Here is a 17,514-nt window from a genome sequence, read left to right on the forward strand (position 1 = left end):
TACAATTCAATCCCACAGATACGCAGCAAATGTGCCATGAAGACTGGTGAAGAGGGACCAGCACCCAGCACAGCTACAACAGAAGGCCAAAGGAAGGAGAAAATGGTATCTGTCACCTCAGGCTCCCCAAACAAACGTTCCAAGAAACCTGACCATCCCTTTGAGGCAGGGATTTGCACCAGTGGCCGCAGCTCACCCAACGCCGGGCGCAGGCGGGGAGACACTGCTGATGGGCCATGGATCCATCAAAGCATCCTTAGAGCAGCGATGGCCAAAGTGCTCCAATATGTGCTGGGCTGGGCCTGACCACAGCACCTCTGCTGGAGAACTGCTGGAGAAAAGCCAGTGGTGAAGAGCTGCTAATATCCAAAGGCACTCCCAGGAACAGCATGCTGCTGAACAACCCATAGGACTGAATGTCAGGGACTTCCCAAAACAGTGCATCCACCACCGCTGCTGACACGTTCTGCCATCCATCTCTTTTGGGCCACAGCCCCAGCTCCAAAGCTTCTTAGACCTCCCCGAACTCCCACCTTCCAACCTGGGAGCACCACAGCTGCATACGCTGCAGGAGCTTTGCCTAATGCCACAGAGTGCTTTGTGACTCTGCAACAGCGAATATCACCTCTGCCATCCTCCCCTGGTTCACGTTTCATGCGGTCTATCCTGACGTGTAACGCTGTGACCACTGAACACTGGTGCATGCAGCACAGACGTTTTTAAAAGTCGCAGTTATTCAAGCATTCTCCCAGCTAGATATGGCTATTAGGTCTGTTCTGAACACAAAAGGCTCTCTGAGTACCTCCACTATTTCAAGACATGAAATGCTGTTTCTTATCAGTTTTTTAAATGAATTGAACCCAAGCATTAACATAAGAACAGTTAGACACTCATCATCTAGCTGCGGAATACCACGTTATAAACACAATGAAAGCAGCAGGGAAGGATAGGGGATACAAGAGCACTTCTTTGTGGGCACACCGAAGCCACCAGTGACACAACATCTACAAAATGGCACAGATGCAATTCAGGCTACATATGGCCTCTGAGACCTCCTGACAATTTACCACCAGCAGGATCTCAGCTCTGCAAAGCCAACCCCGTGTGGCCCCACAAGGGCACTGTGCAGGGAGGCAGCTGGGTTTGCCTCTGGTCTGACCTGGGACGGGCAGGCAGAGTGAAAGCAGCCGAGCGATCAGAGGGCAGCACACACAAGTAGGATGCCAGTGGGCACGCTAAATGTTCTCTACATAAAAATACATTAGTTTGCTTTTATTAGCACGTAACTGTGCTAACAAGTCTCGGGCACAGATTTAGTGGGATGAGGGCCAGGAGTTCTCCCTTCCTCATGAGCAATCCCCATTGTAACAGCTTTTCCACATCACAGCTCACGCCTGTGGATCTGCATATGCTCCCAGTTCTTTCACAGGCAAATCCCAACTTCATGTATACAACAGGACTTAATCCCTGGAAGAGGCTACAGCTACAGTAGCCTTTAAAAACAAGCAGGAAACAAAACCATTAAGAACAAACAAACAAACAGCCACACCTGGATCTACTTCTAGCAGGGCTTTGCATTACAACAGCTGCTGCAGTGGGAAGGGAACAAAGGGATCCTGCTCTCCAGGCCACCCCAGCATTACAGTTTTAGTAAGCGACAGGAAGAAGAGCAGCTGATGCTCAAAGCTTCCCAAAATGCTACCCCTTCTTTAGGCTGCCTCTTACCCTACAATAGCTTGAAGTCATCTACACCATCTCATGATTTAAAAGCAAGCAGGAAAAATAAAATAAAAAGGAGTATGCTCAGATTTATAACTGTTTTTTTGGTTGGTTTTTTTTTTTTTTTTTTTTTTTTTGGTATAGCTCTCAGCTTTCTCTGCATCTGAGTGCAATAACCATTTCCAGAAGTCTGTATTAAATCTTCACTGAAGTGCCTCTTCAGGAGGCAGGATTTATTGGTGGCAGCTGGCTGAAACTGCTCCGAGAGCACACGGGCTGAGCTCATCCATCTCAAAGAACAAAGCCAACCATCGCTCGTGCTTATTTCAACTGTACACCCATTTTCTTGAGTTCAATGAAAGTACCATCACCAAAACAATTACTCTGTGCAAGCATTCCGTGTTCCTTTCCCAAACCCAGCTGGCAGCAGCTCAGCACACTGGGTGCAGGAGTGGGTTGGGCAGCCAGGAGATGCACTCAGCTGCATCACAGCAACATCGTCCTTGAGAGGTGTGCTTGGGACAGGCCAGGCCTTGCAAATATGGATAAGCAGAAGATGGATGACGATGGGAAACTTCACCATTCCTCCAACAACAAACTCAAGTAGGTAAGGCACAAAACAGATTGTTTGAAAGAAATTAAAGAAACCCAACTTCCACGACCCTTACAAGCCTAGGGCTCAGGCTTCCTACAGGAGGCATGTAAGATGGCTTCAGCTCCCTTGCAAGCAATGAAAAGAGGATTTCAACTCCACAGATGAGGCCAGCACCCAGCAGGCAGTGGTGTCTCTCCCCTGGCAGCATCCCTGTGCACATACACAGCTCTGGCAGCTCCACGTCCCACAGGCAGGATTCACAGCTGGGGAATCCTGTAGTCCTAAACTCACTGAGTCACTTTGACAGAGACAGCTCTGCACCCATACAAAGGGCTGTGCCACAGCTGAGGCAGCCTGGTAACACTGGTATCACTTGCATGCATTTTGCTCCCCAGTATTTGCTACCACATACGTCAATCCAGTGGGGGGGGGGTCTAACTCACAGAACCTGTAGCTAGGATGAGTGTACTTTCCCATAGTAAAGCTGGCTGGAATGTAATTCCAGCATGGAGGAAGACTTCAAATCCAAGGAAGCAATAACCTACAAAACAGTTGAACCTAGAGCAGGAAGGTTCGTACCAGAACCCAGAGCAATAGTACCAAATCAGACTGGCTTCAGCCCAGAGAACTGCTGTTACATGCCCTTATGCACTGTTCTTAATCCTCCAACAAGTACAGCTGGGCAGTCTGCAACCTTTACTAAGTGCAAAGGGATAACAACCCAGATCTGATAGCACTGCCTTCCCAACCAGAGTTATGGGCACAAAGCACCGATGAGACAAACTCAAACTGGCCCATTTGAGGGGGCAAAAGACAAAAAAACATCCCAACCTGCTGCCCAATAGCACTGAAAGAGGTGGAAGTGGGTAAATCTTTACCAGCTCTCATGGAGGCTGGGTCTTGGTTTTTACATTTTCCTCTTAGCCAGCAGCAATTAGAACAGCATATACCTTGAGACACTGAAACATTAGGAGAGACTGTGATTAAGAATGTTTTTATTTGTTAAACATCTGAGCTTGCTAAAATTCAGAAGCAAAGATTCAATCCTAACAGCACAAGAAGCAGAACGCCAATGATCAGCCAGCAGAAAGGCCATATTTTTCAACCATACACCTCCCCCTGGCTCAGCCTTTCTTCTTGTGAGCTCAGCTGTAGCAATTAGGAGAATAATCTGTAGGAAGCTGACCCCCAAAAGCCTCGCTCAGCTTTCTCCAGCTGTTTCCTTCTTTATGTTGCCTTCAAACTCAAGCTCTGAAGAGACGATTCACCTCAGCAGGACTCCAAGCTCTACATCTGCTCTGGGGGCATAATCTTTGCTGGCTACGTGGAAATGGTCTTTAAACCAATGGAGTCACTAGACTAAACAAAAATCCTCTTCGTTAAATCCACACACCGAGGTTTTATTTTCAATTATATTTATAGCTGGATATTTCAAGATTATCATCTTTCTTCTCTAACCATCATAGTGCTGCTTTGCAACACGCCCAGCTTTCTGAAAGCATGGCATTCTAGAAATGCAAATCTGAACTCAGATAACTATCTTTTTGCAGATTAAAACTGCTCACACCGACCTGTCCAGCAACACAGAGAAAACTCCTTGAAGAAGCAGAAGGGCTCCAAACCACAACATAACGCTCTGAAAACAACATGTCACTGAGCACTATGACAAACTTGTTCTAAAAATCATAGAACAGCCTGAGTTGAGAAGGACCACAATGATCATCTTGTTTCAACCCCCTGCTGTGTGCAGGGTCACCAACCAGCAGACCAGGCTGCCCAGAGCCACATCCAGCCTGGGTCTGAGCTTTCCATTCCTCTGTAAAGAATGGCCACATCCTGCTCTGTGGCTTGGGAGGAACCCTCAGCAAAACAGAGGAGAAGAGAGGAGGATACACAGGGCTGAGGAGGAGAGCTCTGGAGATCGTTCTGACAAATAAACTGAAAAATCTTTTTTTTTTTTTCTGGTTGGAAATCATTGTGGCTAAGAGTAAGGAGGCACACACCACGCAGCCATCTGCGTGCCTCCCTGTACGAGCAACGCATTACTGAAGGAGGAGGAAGGAGAAGGTAAACGGTTTTTCCCTCTTCTTGCAGAAGGAATTCAGGTATGTGATTCTAAGGACACGCGGGGTGAAGTTCCTGCAGATCAGCTTTGTAACAAGGAAAGCACACTGCTCCTTAGCTGACTGCAGAAAGCAGCTACTTGAGGAGAACTTGGAATAAAAATTGCACTGATCTTTATATTTGATCAGCAACATTTTCTTTTCCCTTCGTAATTTCTTTTGTAAGAAAGAACACATTATTTCTCTACAGCAAAGCTGGGAAGAGGAATACCTCCACTTTCACTAATGCAAAGAATTACAAAGTTTGTGTCCTGTATTGGTCTTCAGCGCATCCAACACCACAGATCACAGACAGAAGCTCACGTTTACATCTGTACACCTCTAATCTCCATCAGCCAATGGGTTCCTGGCCTAACAGGATCTCCTCGGAGGGAAAGGAAAGGGCTCGTGTCTGGCCACGCAGCGGGCAGCGTCCTTCAGAGCGAGCAGAACTTCAAGCCTGATCTGTAACACCTTTCACTTTTAACTTAGCAAAAACCTGAGGCAGATGTGAAGAGGGTAAGAGAAAACTCATTATTGCAGAAGATGAATTATTCCCCACAAGCCTCTTAGGTCACCTCTGCTATGCCATGGAACACACACACAGCACAAGGTTTATTAGAATAGGGAGTATGACAGAATGGGGCTATTTTTACCTGGGCTGAGCAATATCCAAGCTTCTTTCTCAAGCAGTTAAATCAAACTCGTACCAAAAAGGACATTAGGAAGGAATTTATACCAAGAGAACACCTCTGAGCCCAGGCTTTGCCCTTATTCCCAGCTTTCTGCTGCTATACGTGGTGAAGCAGACCAGCTCTGCCTTCTGCCAGGGGAGTAAATGAAGACACAGGGAGTGGTCACGGATACCCCAGGCAAATCCACAGCTCTCAAAGACGACACTGCCCAGGTTATGTTGCAGCCAGTATCCCACCACATTTGCCTTCCACAGTGAACCAGGTATGAATGCAAACAGCGAGAGCCGCCATCAGATAGCAGCGGGGCGATAGGAACTGCATACAGAACTGCAGAGATAAAATTGTATTGACAACTTATCTGGCTGGTACAGTATTCCTTAGAACAGCAATGTATCTGCAGCCCGTGCTGATAGCATTCTGCTCGAGATGCCTTTGAGGAATCACTACACGCTATGCAAAACACAAGCACTGTGAATTCTCAATGGGCCGGAGCTTCGCCCTTGGGTTGCATCATCAATTCCCCACCACCCATACTGGATTTCTGCCTCAGCCCTGATGCTCGGTGTCACAGATTTCCTGCAGCCGAGGCAGTACAGAAGGCAATCCCAGCAGCACACACTGAGCAGTGCCATGCAGGGGATTCTCACCCCTCCGCTTTCGTAAACAACAGCTTATCTGAAATGAAATCATTAAAAACTTCATTTGTTTTTACTAACCCAGACTGATGCACAACAGATTTAATTCCAGAGTTAAAATCTTTTATCTTCCTTTATTTTATGTAGAGAAATTATTTCCCTTTCACACAGAATCCTACTGAGCAGTGCTCTCCTTACCTCCAGGCATGCTCCTGAGGGCACTCCAACTGCTGGCAACCCACTGTTACTCCAGATTGGTTAGTGACATTTTCCCAGGACAGATCATGCAGAAAACCTATTTCCCCCATCATGGTTTCAGCCGGAGGTAAAACATGATACCTGGAAGCAAAGTTGGGGTCACCTCTGGGAGAGCAATGCCTGCAGACACAGCGAGTGCCTCCCGATAGCAACGTTTGTCAGAAGAGATTTGCACATTTCTTTGAACTGATGTATTCACATCCCACTCGTTATTTGAGAAAAATCTCATAGACCTTATCACAAAGGAACTCGATGCTACGGTTGTGCTTTTCCCCCTCAAGTCTGGGTTTGTTTTTAAAGCACCAAACCTTAACGGTTTCTTTGAAGAGTTTTCTTATCAATCATTTCAGCAACTGCAAATACTATGAGTGCAGAACGGGCTGCCTCTGAGCAATACGAGCAGTATTCTACTTTTACAGCTTGGGATGAACTTACCTAAAGGAAACTGGCACTCAGATTCTGACCTGTTACACTGGGTAATCCTGTCACCCTCCAGAAACCAGCAGTTACTGAGCACTGACAACTGGCACGGGTGCCCCCAAAGGAGTGGGGACCCTAAAGCAGCAGGCACAGCAGGACCAGCCGTCAGCAGCCTGCAAGCACGCCTTGGTGCAGGGAGCTGCAGGAGAGATGAACAGATGGAAGGACAAAGGCAGGAATCAAAGCACAGAACACAGCAAGGAGGGCCTCAGCCAGTGCACGCTCTGCAGGTTTTGTGCCCTAAGTGGGTCAAGTGAGTTTTGTCCCTCACTGCTGTCAGCAGCAACAAGTTCTGAAATGAGACAGGCAAAACCCTATGGGGCGTAGACAGTGTTGTGAGTGTGCATGGAAAAGAAGGATATGTTGGAAGCCCTCTGAACAGGGAAATGACACAAAGCTCATTTCACTGCTGTGAGCAAATCACGCTTTGTACAACACAGTTTAGCCAAGGCACAGTGAGATGCACCACAGGAGAACACGTGGATGTACAGAACATGCAAAGTACTTTTCAGGCTAACCAGCGAGGTCGAAAAAAAATAAGAACTTACACAGCATGCTGACAGAACACACAGAGCCTTGGTAATTGCATTCAGTCCTCTTATCAATAGGAATGACTTTTCCTTAATCTTAAAAGTTTCTCAATACTCTGCTATCGAGCAGATTTGTGATGCTGATAAAAATCCACTTTATTTGTTGGCATCCTGTGACCACAGGTCTGTGAACACACGAGCTAAAAATCTCTGGAGCAAACCAAGAGTTATTTGGGCAAGTCTCCAGAAATTGGCCAACTATTACAAAAACAAAATCATCGCAGCTACCCCTGTACAGCCATTAACAACAAAAGGCTCTGCTCTCCCTGCACATCCACATCATTCAGTGCTGCAACACTGGCATATGGGGAGATAATCCCAAGCAGGATGATTCTGGATGCTAAGCAACCATTTATTTAGACGAAGTGGGAACACAGATTGGCCATTGTACACAAGTTTCCACGTGATAATGCACAGCAGCTCCAGCATGCTCCTTGGCACAAGGCACAGTTCTAAGAAGAAAGAAGAATTTAGTCAATATTTGATCTAAAGCCCCCAGAACACAACATGAATTACAAAGATGTTTAATGCTGAAGATTATGTTCCCTCCTCTGCAACAACAGGCTGAACCAAAAGCCAGCCGGTGTCAATGGAAGGGTTCCCACCGCTTTCTCCTGCCTTTGGCTCGAACACAGAGGGAAAACCAGGATTGCTTCAGAGCCCTGGGGAGGGGAGAAGCCCGGCAGCAGGCTCCAGTGCGGTCAGAACAATGGGAAGGACCTGCATGAGGCACTACCTGGCCGTGCCCTGGAGAGTCACCTGTGCCCTGTGCCTCTTCTGCAGTGCTTTGCTGCTTTTTTGATGTGCTTCAAGTCCTGATGTGTGGTTTTCAAAAATAAAACGACATCACTTGGAGGCTCCAGTGAGCTGACGGACACAGACGAAGGCTCAGCCCCAGCCCTCTCTGGACTTTGGTCCCACTGCGTCTTGGCCAAGAATCAACTTGTGTCTTCCACATCAGCCACCCCTGAGAGCACAACCGCAGCCATAACTGCAGCAGCAGTGCCACGAAGGACCCCCGAGTTCAGTTTACTTTCTACACGGTTATAAATTCTGTTCAGACAACGGCAGCCGCCTCAGATTTTAGCGCCCATCTGTACCACTTGCTGCCCTGCAGATACCTGCTGTAGAAGCAGCTCTCTTAAACAAGCGATTCTCAGCTTCGGCTGAAGCCTTTCACGCACACCGGCGCCGGGATGCACCGACGGCCGCCCCTGGGGGCACCGCGGGGCTGCGCCGGAGCCGCACCGCCACCTCCCGGCACGCGTGTGGATAAGAAGGAACTTCTCCAAAGGGAGCTGAACAAGCCGATAGAAGTACGTACACACGTGCTTCTCTTACCAGCCAAAGCGAAAGGGGATGAAGTCCTGTTGAAGAGCCCGGACTGCACCCGCCCCTCCCCGACTCTTAAGATGAGGACTTTATGTTAGGCAAACATCTAGAAAAACTGCCTTGAATCCCATGTTTTGCTTCCCACCAAACACATCAATTCATTCTTAGGGCTGTCTGACACGAGTGGCCCATTACCACTGTCCTGCATTCAGGATTTCTTCCACATGACCAAAATGCCATCCTCGTGTTGGCAGAGCTGGGGGAGGAAACACACACAGAGCTGCGGGACTCCCAGACGTGTTAACTCCAAACCAGCAATTAGAGCTGTATAGCAAAGACACACAGAGACAGGAGCACTGCCTAATGCCACCTGTGCATTCCAATGGGGGTCAGAGAAAATAGTTAGCAGCAGTAACTGATGTACAGTGTTTACACTCAGTGTAATACAGCACTTTAGGGATCTAAAAGTGCGCTGAAATATTCCAACTAACAGCTCAGAAAACATCATCAGGATTTTAAGTTCTGACAGCTCACAGGGAATGGCCCAACCCAGTGCTGAGCATAACACAGCACTCACTGCTGGCAGCAGTGCTGCCCTACCATCACTCACCTCCTCCAGCCGCAAAGGACAGCAGCTCAGCTCCTGCAAGAGCCAATTCCTTCCAAAGACAGGCAGGACACCTTGCAGGAAAACCTTCTGTGCAACAGTTTGGTTTTGAAATATCTATAGAAACATTTGGGAAAAGAAGTTCTTTAGGTAGAACCATAGAATGGCCTGGGTTGAAAAGGAGCACAATGCTCATCCAGTTCCAACCCCCTGCTATGTGCAGGTCACCAACCAGCAGCCCAGGCTGCCCAGAGCCACATCCAGCCTGGCCTTGAATGCCTGCAGGGATGGGGCATCCACAGCCTCCTTGGCAACATGTTCCAGTGCCTCACCACCCTCTGGCTGAAAAACTTCCTCCTAATATCTAACCTAAATCTCCATTGTCTCAGTTTAAAACCATTCCCCCTTGTCCTATCACCATCCACCCTCCGCTATCAAACTAAATCTAGTCCAAGCCCAAGTTCCAAAGTTATAACAGACCTTAGTCTGAAATCCAACAACATCACAAGCTCCTACAGCTGCTATCCATCAGTTCCATAACCACATAACACTTCATACCAACTGAAATGCACCAGCCTCAGTTACTCTGCAGCACACGCCGACATCTCAGTGGGCACAATAGCACACACAGAGCAACACGCTGAAAACAGTCTTCAAGCATTATTTTCAAGGGAGACTGGACAGAGATCAATTTGAGAACAACTCTTACAAAGCACCAAGCCCTGTTCCGGTGTAATTTACCATTGTTCCATTCGAGTGAACAGAAATAATTTGCACCAGTTCAGAGCCAGCCCATAAAACGTGTGTATTTGCAACATGCTTTAAATGAACAACAGCAGCATGGTTGTTAGAAAAAAGCACGGAATTATGGAATTGTGAGCAGTGTACCGAGAGAAACAAGGTCACTGCCTGCTTACTTGAGATGTGGTTATACGAATTTGACCTTTCTGTAATAAGTGGTAATTTCATCGAAAACAACCTTTCAGAGGAGAAGGAAAACAAGTAAGTTATGTATCCTGCAGCTGCAGTTCATGATGAGACTCCCAGCCCTAATTTAAAGGTCACCAGCAAGACTTTGAAAGTGAGATTGCTCTTCATTTTTCCATATTTCATACAATGTCATTGGGGTGAGTGGTCCATAACAGCAATGCTGCACAACTGCCAGGCCAAGGTTTCAAGCTTCCCCTCACAGCTTACCATCTCATTAGGCCTGCCAGCATCAAGAACAACACTGGGATAAATAATTACCTTACTAATGTGTGTCACAGCATCTCTAGCAGCACTGCACTCTGATAACAAGCTGAGCAGCTGAGGATCTCCCTACACCAGCTCTGCAAACAGGTTGGGTTGGACAGCCAGCTCTCACCTCCCCATCCCTGCAGTGCCTCCACAAACTGAACTGAGACAATAAAACAGCACAAGGCAGCAAAAAAAGAGGACTTCATTTAAAAAAGAACACAGCAGCAGTGAGCGAGGGCAGGCTTTGTCTTCATTGGCAAATGAATGTAATGCATTGCCAGCCACACAATCAGAGAAACAGCCAACAGCAAGAAGCATTTTGAGACATTGGGAGGAGAGATGAAAAGCCACATAACAATGTCATATTAGGGAAATACTGTTGTTAAACACAGTACCCCAAACATAGCCATCAGCTACTACAGTGCAGATGCTGTCAGTCCAAGCAGTGCTTGTGAGGAAGATGCTGACTCCAGCATCATCCATGGGACAGCCTAACCAAGTCTCTTTTTCTTTGCTTCCCCAAACTCATTTAAACAACCAAGTGTAATTAAAGTCAGGTAATGCTAACCTAAAATCAGAGCAGGCTTCTTCCATAGCCATTCAACAGCTTTTCAGACAGGAACAATGTTTGGTCCTCACCTTTGCCTACTCAGCAGTTTGTGATGTGGGCTGTGTGCTTCACAGAGGCCTGTGTGAAAGGCAGGATCAAGGATGCTCACTGGTGGATTCCTAAAATGGAACCTCCTACATGGAAACTCCCCAGGATCCTCGCATTTATAGCTTGAGATTTTATTTCTATGTCTGGAAATCTCACTGTTAGATCCTTAACAGAGCCAGAGAACACCCATGGGGAACATTAATAGCTGGTGCTGGAGCCTGGATGAATGCAAGGAGTTGTTATTGCATTCACCCCAACCTGCAGGATTTCTTCAAACACCCCCAGTAAAACTCTCTCCCAGGAAGAGACTGAAGTGAGTCCAGCAGCCAGCCTGGCTTTTTTGGCCAGAGCTATTTCTTCTACAAAGGAAACACCAGCGAGTCGCTCTCAGTACCTGCATTTGCCCATTTTCACACCTAAGGCACTTGCACCTAAAGGGAACACCTGAAAACCTCAGGTTTAGGGTCACAGCAACAAGAAAAAAACTGAAGCCCTGGAAAAAAACCAACCCACCACAGCTTTAGCATTCATAGGAAATATTACAGTGCCCTGGTCCAGCAAAAGCTGATTGTGAACTTTTTATTAAAGTTTAGAAATGCCAGGAGAGGAAGAATCCAACTACAAACCTCCTTTCAAGAAAAACAGGACTGCTACTTCCACGTAGCCAACATTACAATAAGCAGGGATGACAGCAAGCTGGAGATGATCTGGACACACAATCCAGTGGTGTTGTTTCAGCTGCGCACTGCGGATGGTTACGACCAGCAATGCTGACCTTATCAAACTGCTCCTCTCTGCTCCTCTCCTGCACTCAGAGCTGCTGCACCTGCTCACTGAAACAGGAGGGGCAAAGCAATTTGCCCAAGAGCAGAGGTACAGAGAACTCAGTGCTGGAAGCACGTCCAGCTTCTCAGGGAAACAGCCATTCATCCGTCTGTGCGTATCCCAGAGAATGTCCGTGCAAAGAATACACCTGTTTCTCTGGCTTGACCCTCATATCGCTTCTGAACCCATCCAGTTACCTGCTTCAGGAAAGACCAAGTTATGTATTATTTAGATTCCTCTCCTTAGTTTTGCAGCCTTATATTTTCCATAGGGAAAACAACTAAGAAAAGCAACATTATGAAACTGGCTACTAAGAGCAAGGTGATGCCTGAACAGACTACCTTCAAAGTTCTGTACAAAACCCAGACGTGCTGCTCAGTCACAACTTCCCTATCTAGTGCCTTTATTTCTGCCTTGCAGCCATCATTTGAGAGCAGGACTTCACTGCCTGCATCCACGGTCCCAGCCCTGAGCTGCAGAGGAGCTCAGCACAGAAACGAGCGGCTGAGGCAGGAGCTGAGATGACACCTGCAGCCTCACACACACAGCTCCACATCACCTCTTTCTTCTTTTCCATTCTTCCTTTAGACGGAACATTTAGATAGTGTTAAGCACCCAGTCTCTGAGATAAATTGCATCTAAAGGTTACGGTGCAAAACTGGATATCTTAGTCCTACAGAAGATCACTTACTAATTGCCCCAGATACGAACGCTCATAAATTTGTTCATGCACCTTGACAAAGGGAATTGATTTACCATCACAGTGAAATACTGCATTAAACACACATAATTCTTTCTTCATACTGCTCCTCCCCTCTTAAAAGCGTTGTTTCACTGCCTGTCATTCTGAATTATTCTTCTTTAATCAGAAATCTCAGTGATTTATTGAGCCGTTCTGCACATACAGCTAACATTCATCTATACTCTTACTCTAATTTCAACCTAATGTGTTCTGTTGTCATACCAACGTAAGGAAGTTATGGATTTCATTTAAAGCCAAGTACAGTTCTGGAGCACTAAGATAAGATAAGATAAGGGACATTTTTATTCTTTTGCAACATATTTTTCAACAATACAAATTTTTAAAAAAGACTTCAAAACACCGTATTTCTGAGAGCATAAATATTATGGAATCAGCACTTTGACACCTGGTAAGATATTAACCAAACATTACTTTAAAAAATAAAACAAAAACCCCAAACCAGCATTTTTCTTACTGTCAAACCCTTTAACAAAGAAAACACTGCAGACCAAGACACCACACAGGACAGGGGCTGGAAGGATTTGTCCCACGATCCATCACGGAGATAAAAACGTTCATTTCTTACCCAGCCCTCCACTCACAGCCCAGCAGCTTTCATCAGCCCCAGCCCATGTGTGTTTGTAGCTGGGTTCCATCCCAGCCGCTCTCAGGAGATACCAACCAGCACGACGAAACCTGATTAACATCACAGCCTTGGAGTGCATTGAGTTCCTCACTCACTCAGTACAAGAACCTCTGTGTGCTCATCTTCTCACCAGTGTTTGCCAAGACCAAGCTGTACAGTTTCCTCTACGCCTGCACTGATTTGGGTTTCATGCAGACTGGAAATCTGGCTGATGCACAACACGTGTGTCTGAAACCAGCACAACACCACAGAATTAGTGGTAAACCACCAGAAAGAACCACTCCAACACAGATATTTGCGTAGCCAGCAGTCCACATTAACATGATGAACAACCTGACTTCTCAATCAAAATTAACACTGCGTAACACTCATCCACACAAACTACCTTGTGTGTGATAATGCAGGATGTACTGTTTGATAACGTTATCTATCAGTGGACCACACACTCCATCCCATGCCCAAACACCCTACAGAACATTTATTTATGTTCTGCCACTCTGACGTTTGGAGCCCAACAGCAGTAGATGGCAGGTGTCGAATCAAAGTGCTTTTCGGCTGTTCTGCATCACCAACAGCCTTTAAAACTTGACAGTTTGTAACGCAGTGAACAAACCCTACCAGATGTGCGCTTTACCCGCAGAACCACGTGGTGAAACAACCCAACGCCTCCACGTGCGGACAGCAGCCTGCGAACTTCGCTGCCCTCAGCACGGCGCTGCTCTGCCCCACCTCACGGGACGCGGACTTTTTGTGCTGCCCTCCGTGCGGATCAGCGTTCCGACAGACACAGCGTTGCACCAACAGAAGGTGCCTGCACAGCTGATGGAGACGCTTACCAGAAAACAAGCTCAAATCAAAGGAAAGCGCACAGCTGAGCTGAGGAGAGCGGCACGGAGATGCGACCACAAACAGAGCGGTTAAAGAAACCCTAAGATGAGCAGAGAAGGGAGAGAAGCAGCCGAGCGGGCACGGACACGAGACCAGAGCCCCTCTGCTGTTGGCGCTCCATGCCACGTTCCTGAGAAAAATCACTCCTGCACAGCTAGCGGTTAAACACCCAAAATGAGCTCGGAACGACAAACCGCCATCAGAACGGGAGCACGGACCGACGGACCGCCCCGCACACGCAGCAGCTCCAGCCCACGTGGCGGCACCGCCACGCCCCCAAGATGGCGCCCTCCTCCCGCGCCACGCCCACAAGGCTCCCAAAGCGCCTGCGCGGTGCCACATCCTCTCAACCAATGGCGGAGCGACCGCGATCCGGGCAGCCAATCGGCGCGGGGCGAGGGCGGGACTACGACATGGCGGCCGGGCGGGACGTGAGCGGCGGGCTGGAGCCCGTGGCCGTGACGCTGTGGCCGCCCGGGGAAAGTCCGGCGCCGTTCCAGGTAGGTGGGGCGCGTCGGCAGGGCGACGGAACGCGGCGCTGAGCTCGCTCACCCGCGGGGGGCGTCGGTGTCACCGAGCCGCGCGTCCGCCATCCTTCCGACGCGGGCGGCCGTTCGGAGAGCCGTGGCGGGCTCTGAGCGCCGCTCTCCCCGCAGTACAGCCCGGACTGCGTGCCTGGGGCGGACGGCGCCATCGACCCCACCGAGGTGACCTTCCAGGGCTGCCTGTGCCGCGCCCGCTCCTGCAGCGCCCGCTCCTGCCCGTGCGTGCGGCTCGGACGGCGCGGCCGCGTCCTGCGTTGCGCCGCGCCGCTCTTGGAGTGCAACGCCATGTGCCGCTGCGGGGACGGCTGTCGGAACAGGGTCGTGCAGAGGGGCCTGCGGGTCCGGCTCCAGGTGTTCAAGACGGCTAAGAAAGGCTGGGGCGTCCGCGCTCTGGAGCCTATAGCCGAGGGGAGCTTTGTCTGCGAGTACGCCGGGGAAGTTTTGGGCTTCGCTGAGGCACGCAGGAGGAGCCGCGCCCAGACGGCCCGGGATCCCAACTACATCATAGCCGTGCGGGAGCACCTCCACGACGGGCGGCTGATGGAGACCTTCGTTGACCCCACGTACGTCGGGAACGTGGGCCGGTTCCTCAATCACTCCTGTGAACCCAACTTAGTGATGGTGCCCGTCCGAGTTGACTCCATGGTGCCCAGGCTGGCGCTTTTCGCTGCCGCCGATATTTCTGCTGGAGAGGAGCTTTGCTACGATTATTCTGGGAGGTTCCGTAACTTACCGCCAACTGAGGGGGAACAAAAAACTGCAGAAGAAGGCAACGTGCTGAGGAAGCCGTGCTTCTGTGGGTCCCAAACCTGTGCTGCCTTCCTGCCCTGGGACGGCTCCCTGTTCCCCGCTGCAGACACACAATTGCAGAGCTCCCAGTGGCTCCCTGGCCATACATAACGATGCCCTTTTCTCCAGCAGTTAAAGTGCACGTAGATCAAACTCTGCAGACAGCAAAGAAGCATGCGAGGCTTCGAGTTACAGCTGAAAACATGAGATTTTGAGACCACCTTTGTGCAGCATCCCAGAGGCTGTTTGCAAGGCGGTTGCTAAGAAGGAGCACCAGAGCTTCAGGGTGTTCCAGTCTCGATTGCTGATCCAGGATTGGTGCTTTCTTCTTGTTTTCAGCTGACAGCTTACCCTGTGTTAATAAATTATGTCTTTAATTTGTACTAAAGCTTTCAGAAAGAATGAGCACTAACGCAGGTATGGAGAAGGGAGTTGTGGTAACAGCAGCAGACAGCTCTGGGAATCACACAGAGGAGTGAGAGAGACAAAGGAATGCTGGAATTTGCAATAAGAGGCATTAGGTGTCTTAAATCTTGTTGTAAGAAATAAATCTTTAAAACGAGTTGCTACAATTCTCTTGTTCCACCAACCACAATTCCTACAGATGTTAAAAACCTGCCCCAAATGACTAACTTAAATGCTTCCCACCTGCTTTTCCTCTTCCAGTCACATGAAACAGCTTGCCAAAATTCCTCATTAAGGGACTGGTTCCATTTTGTTATTGTTTAGCTTCTGTGCAGAGTGCACAGAAGGCTCATGGATGTGGTTTAGATAGATGGGATGATTGCACTTCTTTCTCGAGGCTCATCTGCTGTGATTTCTGCAATAATAGCAAGCATTGCTTCTGCGTTACTTCCTAGCACTGTAATTTTGTGCTTAAAAAGTAAATTCAGAGCGCAGTCCAAAGCAGCATGGCACTGCTGTTCTGGCTTCTGAGATGGATTAAAGTTGGAAAGTGAAGCACATCTGAAAACAACAGACTGAGAAGTTAGAAGATAGGAGCTTTTGTTTTGTTTTCTCTGTTTCTACGGGGGCAAACAGAAGGAGGCAGCGCCTACCTCCTGCAGCAATGAAATAATTACTGCATCTTTTTGTTATCCTTGTACAGAGATGCACACACGTGCTGCTGTGCACGGCCTCCCTGCGGCGCTGCAGGAGAGCAGCTGGGCAGCGTTCTGTAGCTGCACTTCTGTCACTGCAGAGGGCTCCCACAGGAATGCAGCTGCTGTGAAAGGTACCATTCCCACACAGCGTGGGCAGCAGCTTGATTTCCTCTGGGCTGATTCTACAGAAGTGTGTGGTTCTGTGACTCAATGCACGCTTCACTAGGAACCAGAACACAGCTTAGACTGCAAGATTTCTCGTCATGTTTAGGGGCTTATCTACTTTTCTTCTCCCCAAGGGCATCGTGGCAGCCACCCAGACAGGAGATGTGGGAGTAGATGATCCAATCTGCTTCCTCTTTTCCTCCTGGAAAAAGTTTCAAGATAGGGTTTGTCTCCTATATTCCTGTTCCTGAAGATTAGATGGGTTTTCAAGATGACAGCACTGTGTGTTAGCTTCCTGTTATGAATATATACTTGGCTTGATGTTGAGTAGTTAAGGAAGTGTAAATTCAAAACCCAGAACAGAGAAGCACATTAACAATACCTGCTCCTTGCACCAGCAGCCTTAAATCAGAGCTCACTGCCGTCTGCCCCTGCAGTCCTACCCGCCCAGCCCCCACCCATGCTGCTGTTTCTAACAAGTGAGCTGAGCACATTACTTAGCCAAAACAAACTTCCACCCACAGAGCAACAAGGAACTGCTGGGCTGTTAGAAACAACCACACTAAAGGCCCAGCAAGAACGTGAAATAATTTGCTGCTGTTAAACCATAAGGCATCATAGCACACCTTTTTGTAAACAGCAGGGCTATTAGCATTGGACTAAAGGCTGTGGACTGAAATCCTAAACATGCCCTAGCAAGGAACTGAAAAAAAAATTGATATGAAGTTGTTTTTAAACAGCAAAGTGAACTTTCCACTATGCAGAACTGTATACAGTTTTGGTTTTGTTTGTTTTACTCCAAGGCATTTTTCCAGAATAAAAACCAAAAGCAACTCCGCAGAATCTTTACCAAGTGTATTTCTTCTCAAGGCAGAATTATGCCTTTTAAAAAGGGGAATCA

General features: G+C 48.2%; 2 protein-coding genes across 8 annotated transcripts in view; one reads left to right on the top strand and one right to left on the bottom strand.

Moving 5' to 3' along the window:
* Window positions 1–14,125, bottom strand: part of LOC149916471 (uncharacterized) — an 87,132-nt gene extending 73,007 nt beyond the window's left edge. For all 7 annotated transcript variants that reach the window (XR_016470180.1, XR_016470174.1, XR_016470175.1 and 4 more), the window contains exon 1: window positions 13,960–14,125. The gene's annotated coding sequence lies outside the window, so the exon portion shown is untranslated. The remainder of the gene's footprint in view (window positions 1–13,959) is intronic.
* A 167-nt stretch (window positions 14,126–14,292) lies between these two features.
* Window positions 14,293–17,512, top strand: LOC116236751 (histone-lysine N-methyltransferase SETMAR). The gene is made up of 2 exons (XM_031605551.2): window positions 14,293–14,511; window positions 14,668–17,512. The coding sequence occupies exons 1-2, from the start codon at window positions 14,293–14,295 to the stop codon at window positions 15,454–15,456; spliced, it is 1,008 nt and encodes a 335-aa protein (XP_031461411.2). The 3' UTR covers window positions 15,457–17,512.
* Window positions 17,513–17,514: the final 2 nt, after the last annotated feature.

Source organism: Phasianus colchicus, chromosome 11, assembly GCF_987193195.1.
Source record: "Phasianus colchicus chromosome 11, bPhaCol1.hap1.1, whole genome shotgun sequence".
In the NCBI taxonomy this organism is placed as follows: Eukaryota; Metazoa; Chordata; class Aves; order Galliformes; family Phasianidae; genus Phasianus; species Phasianus colchicus.

What these genes read in the sequence shown, in the direction of transcription:
- LOC116236751 (XM_031605551.2), top strand. Translation starts at nt 14,293, where the DNA reads ATGGCGCCCTCCTCCCGCGCCACGCCCACAAGGCTCCCAAAGCGCCTG. An exon ending in AAAGTCCGGCGCCGTTCCAG is followed by an intron (nt 14,512 to 14,667) that starts GTAGGTGGGGCG and finishes CTCTCCCCGCAG; the next exon opens with TACAGCCCGGACTGCGTGCC.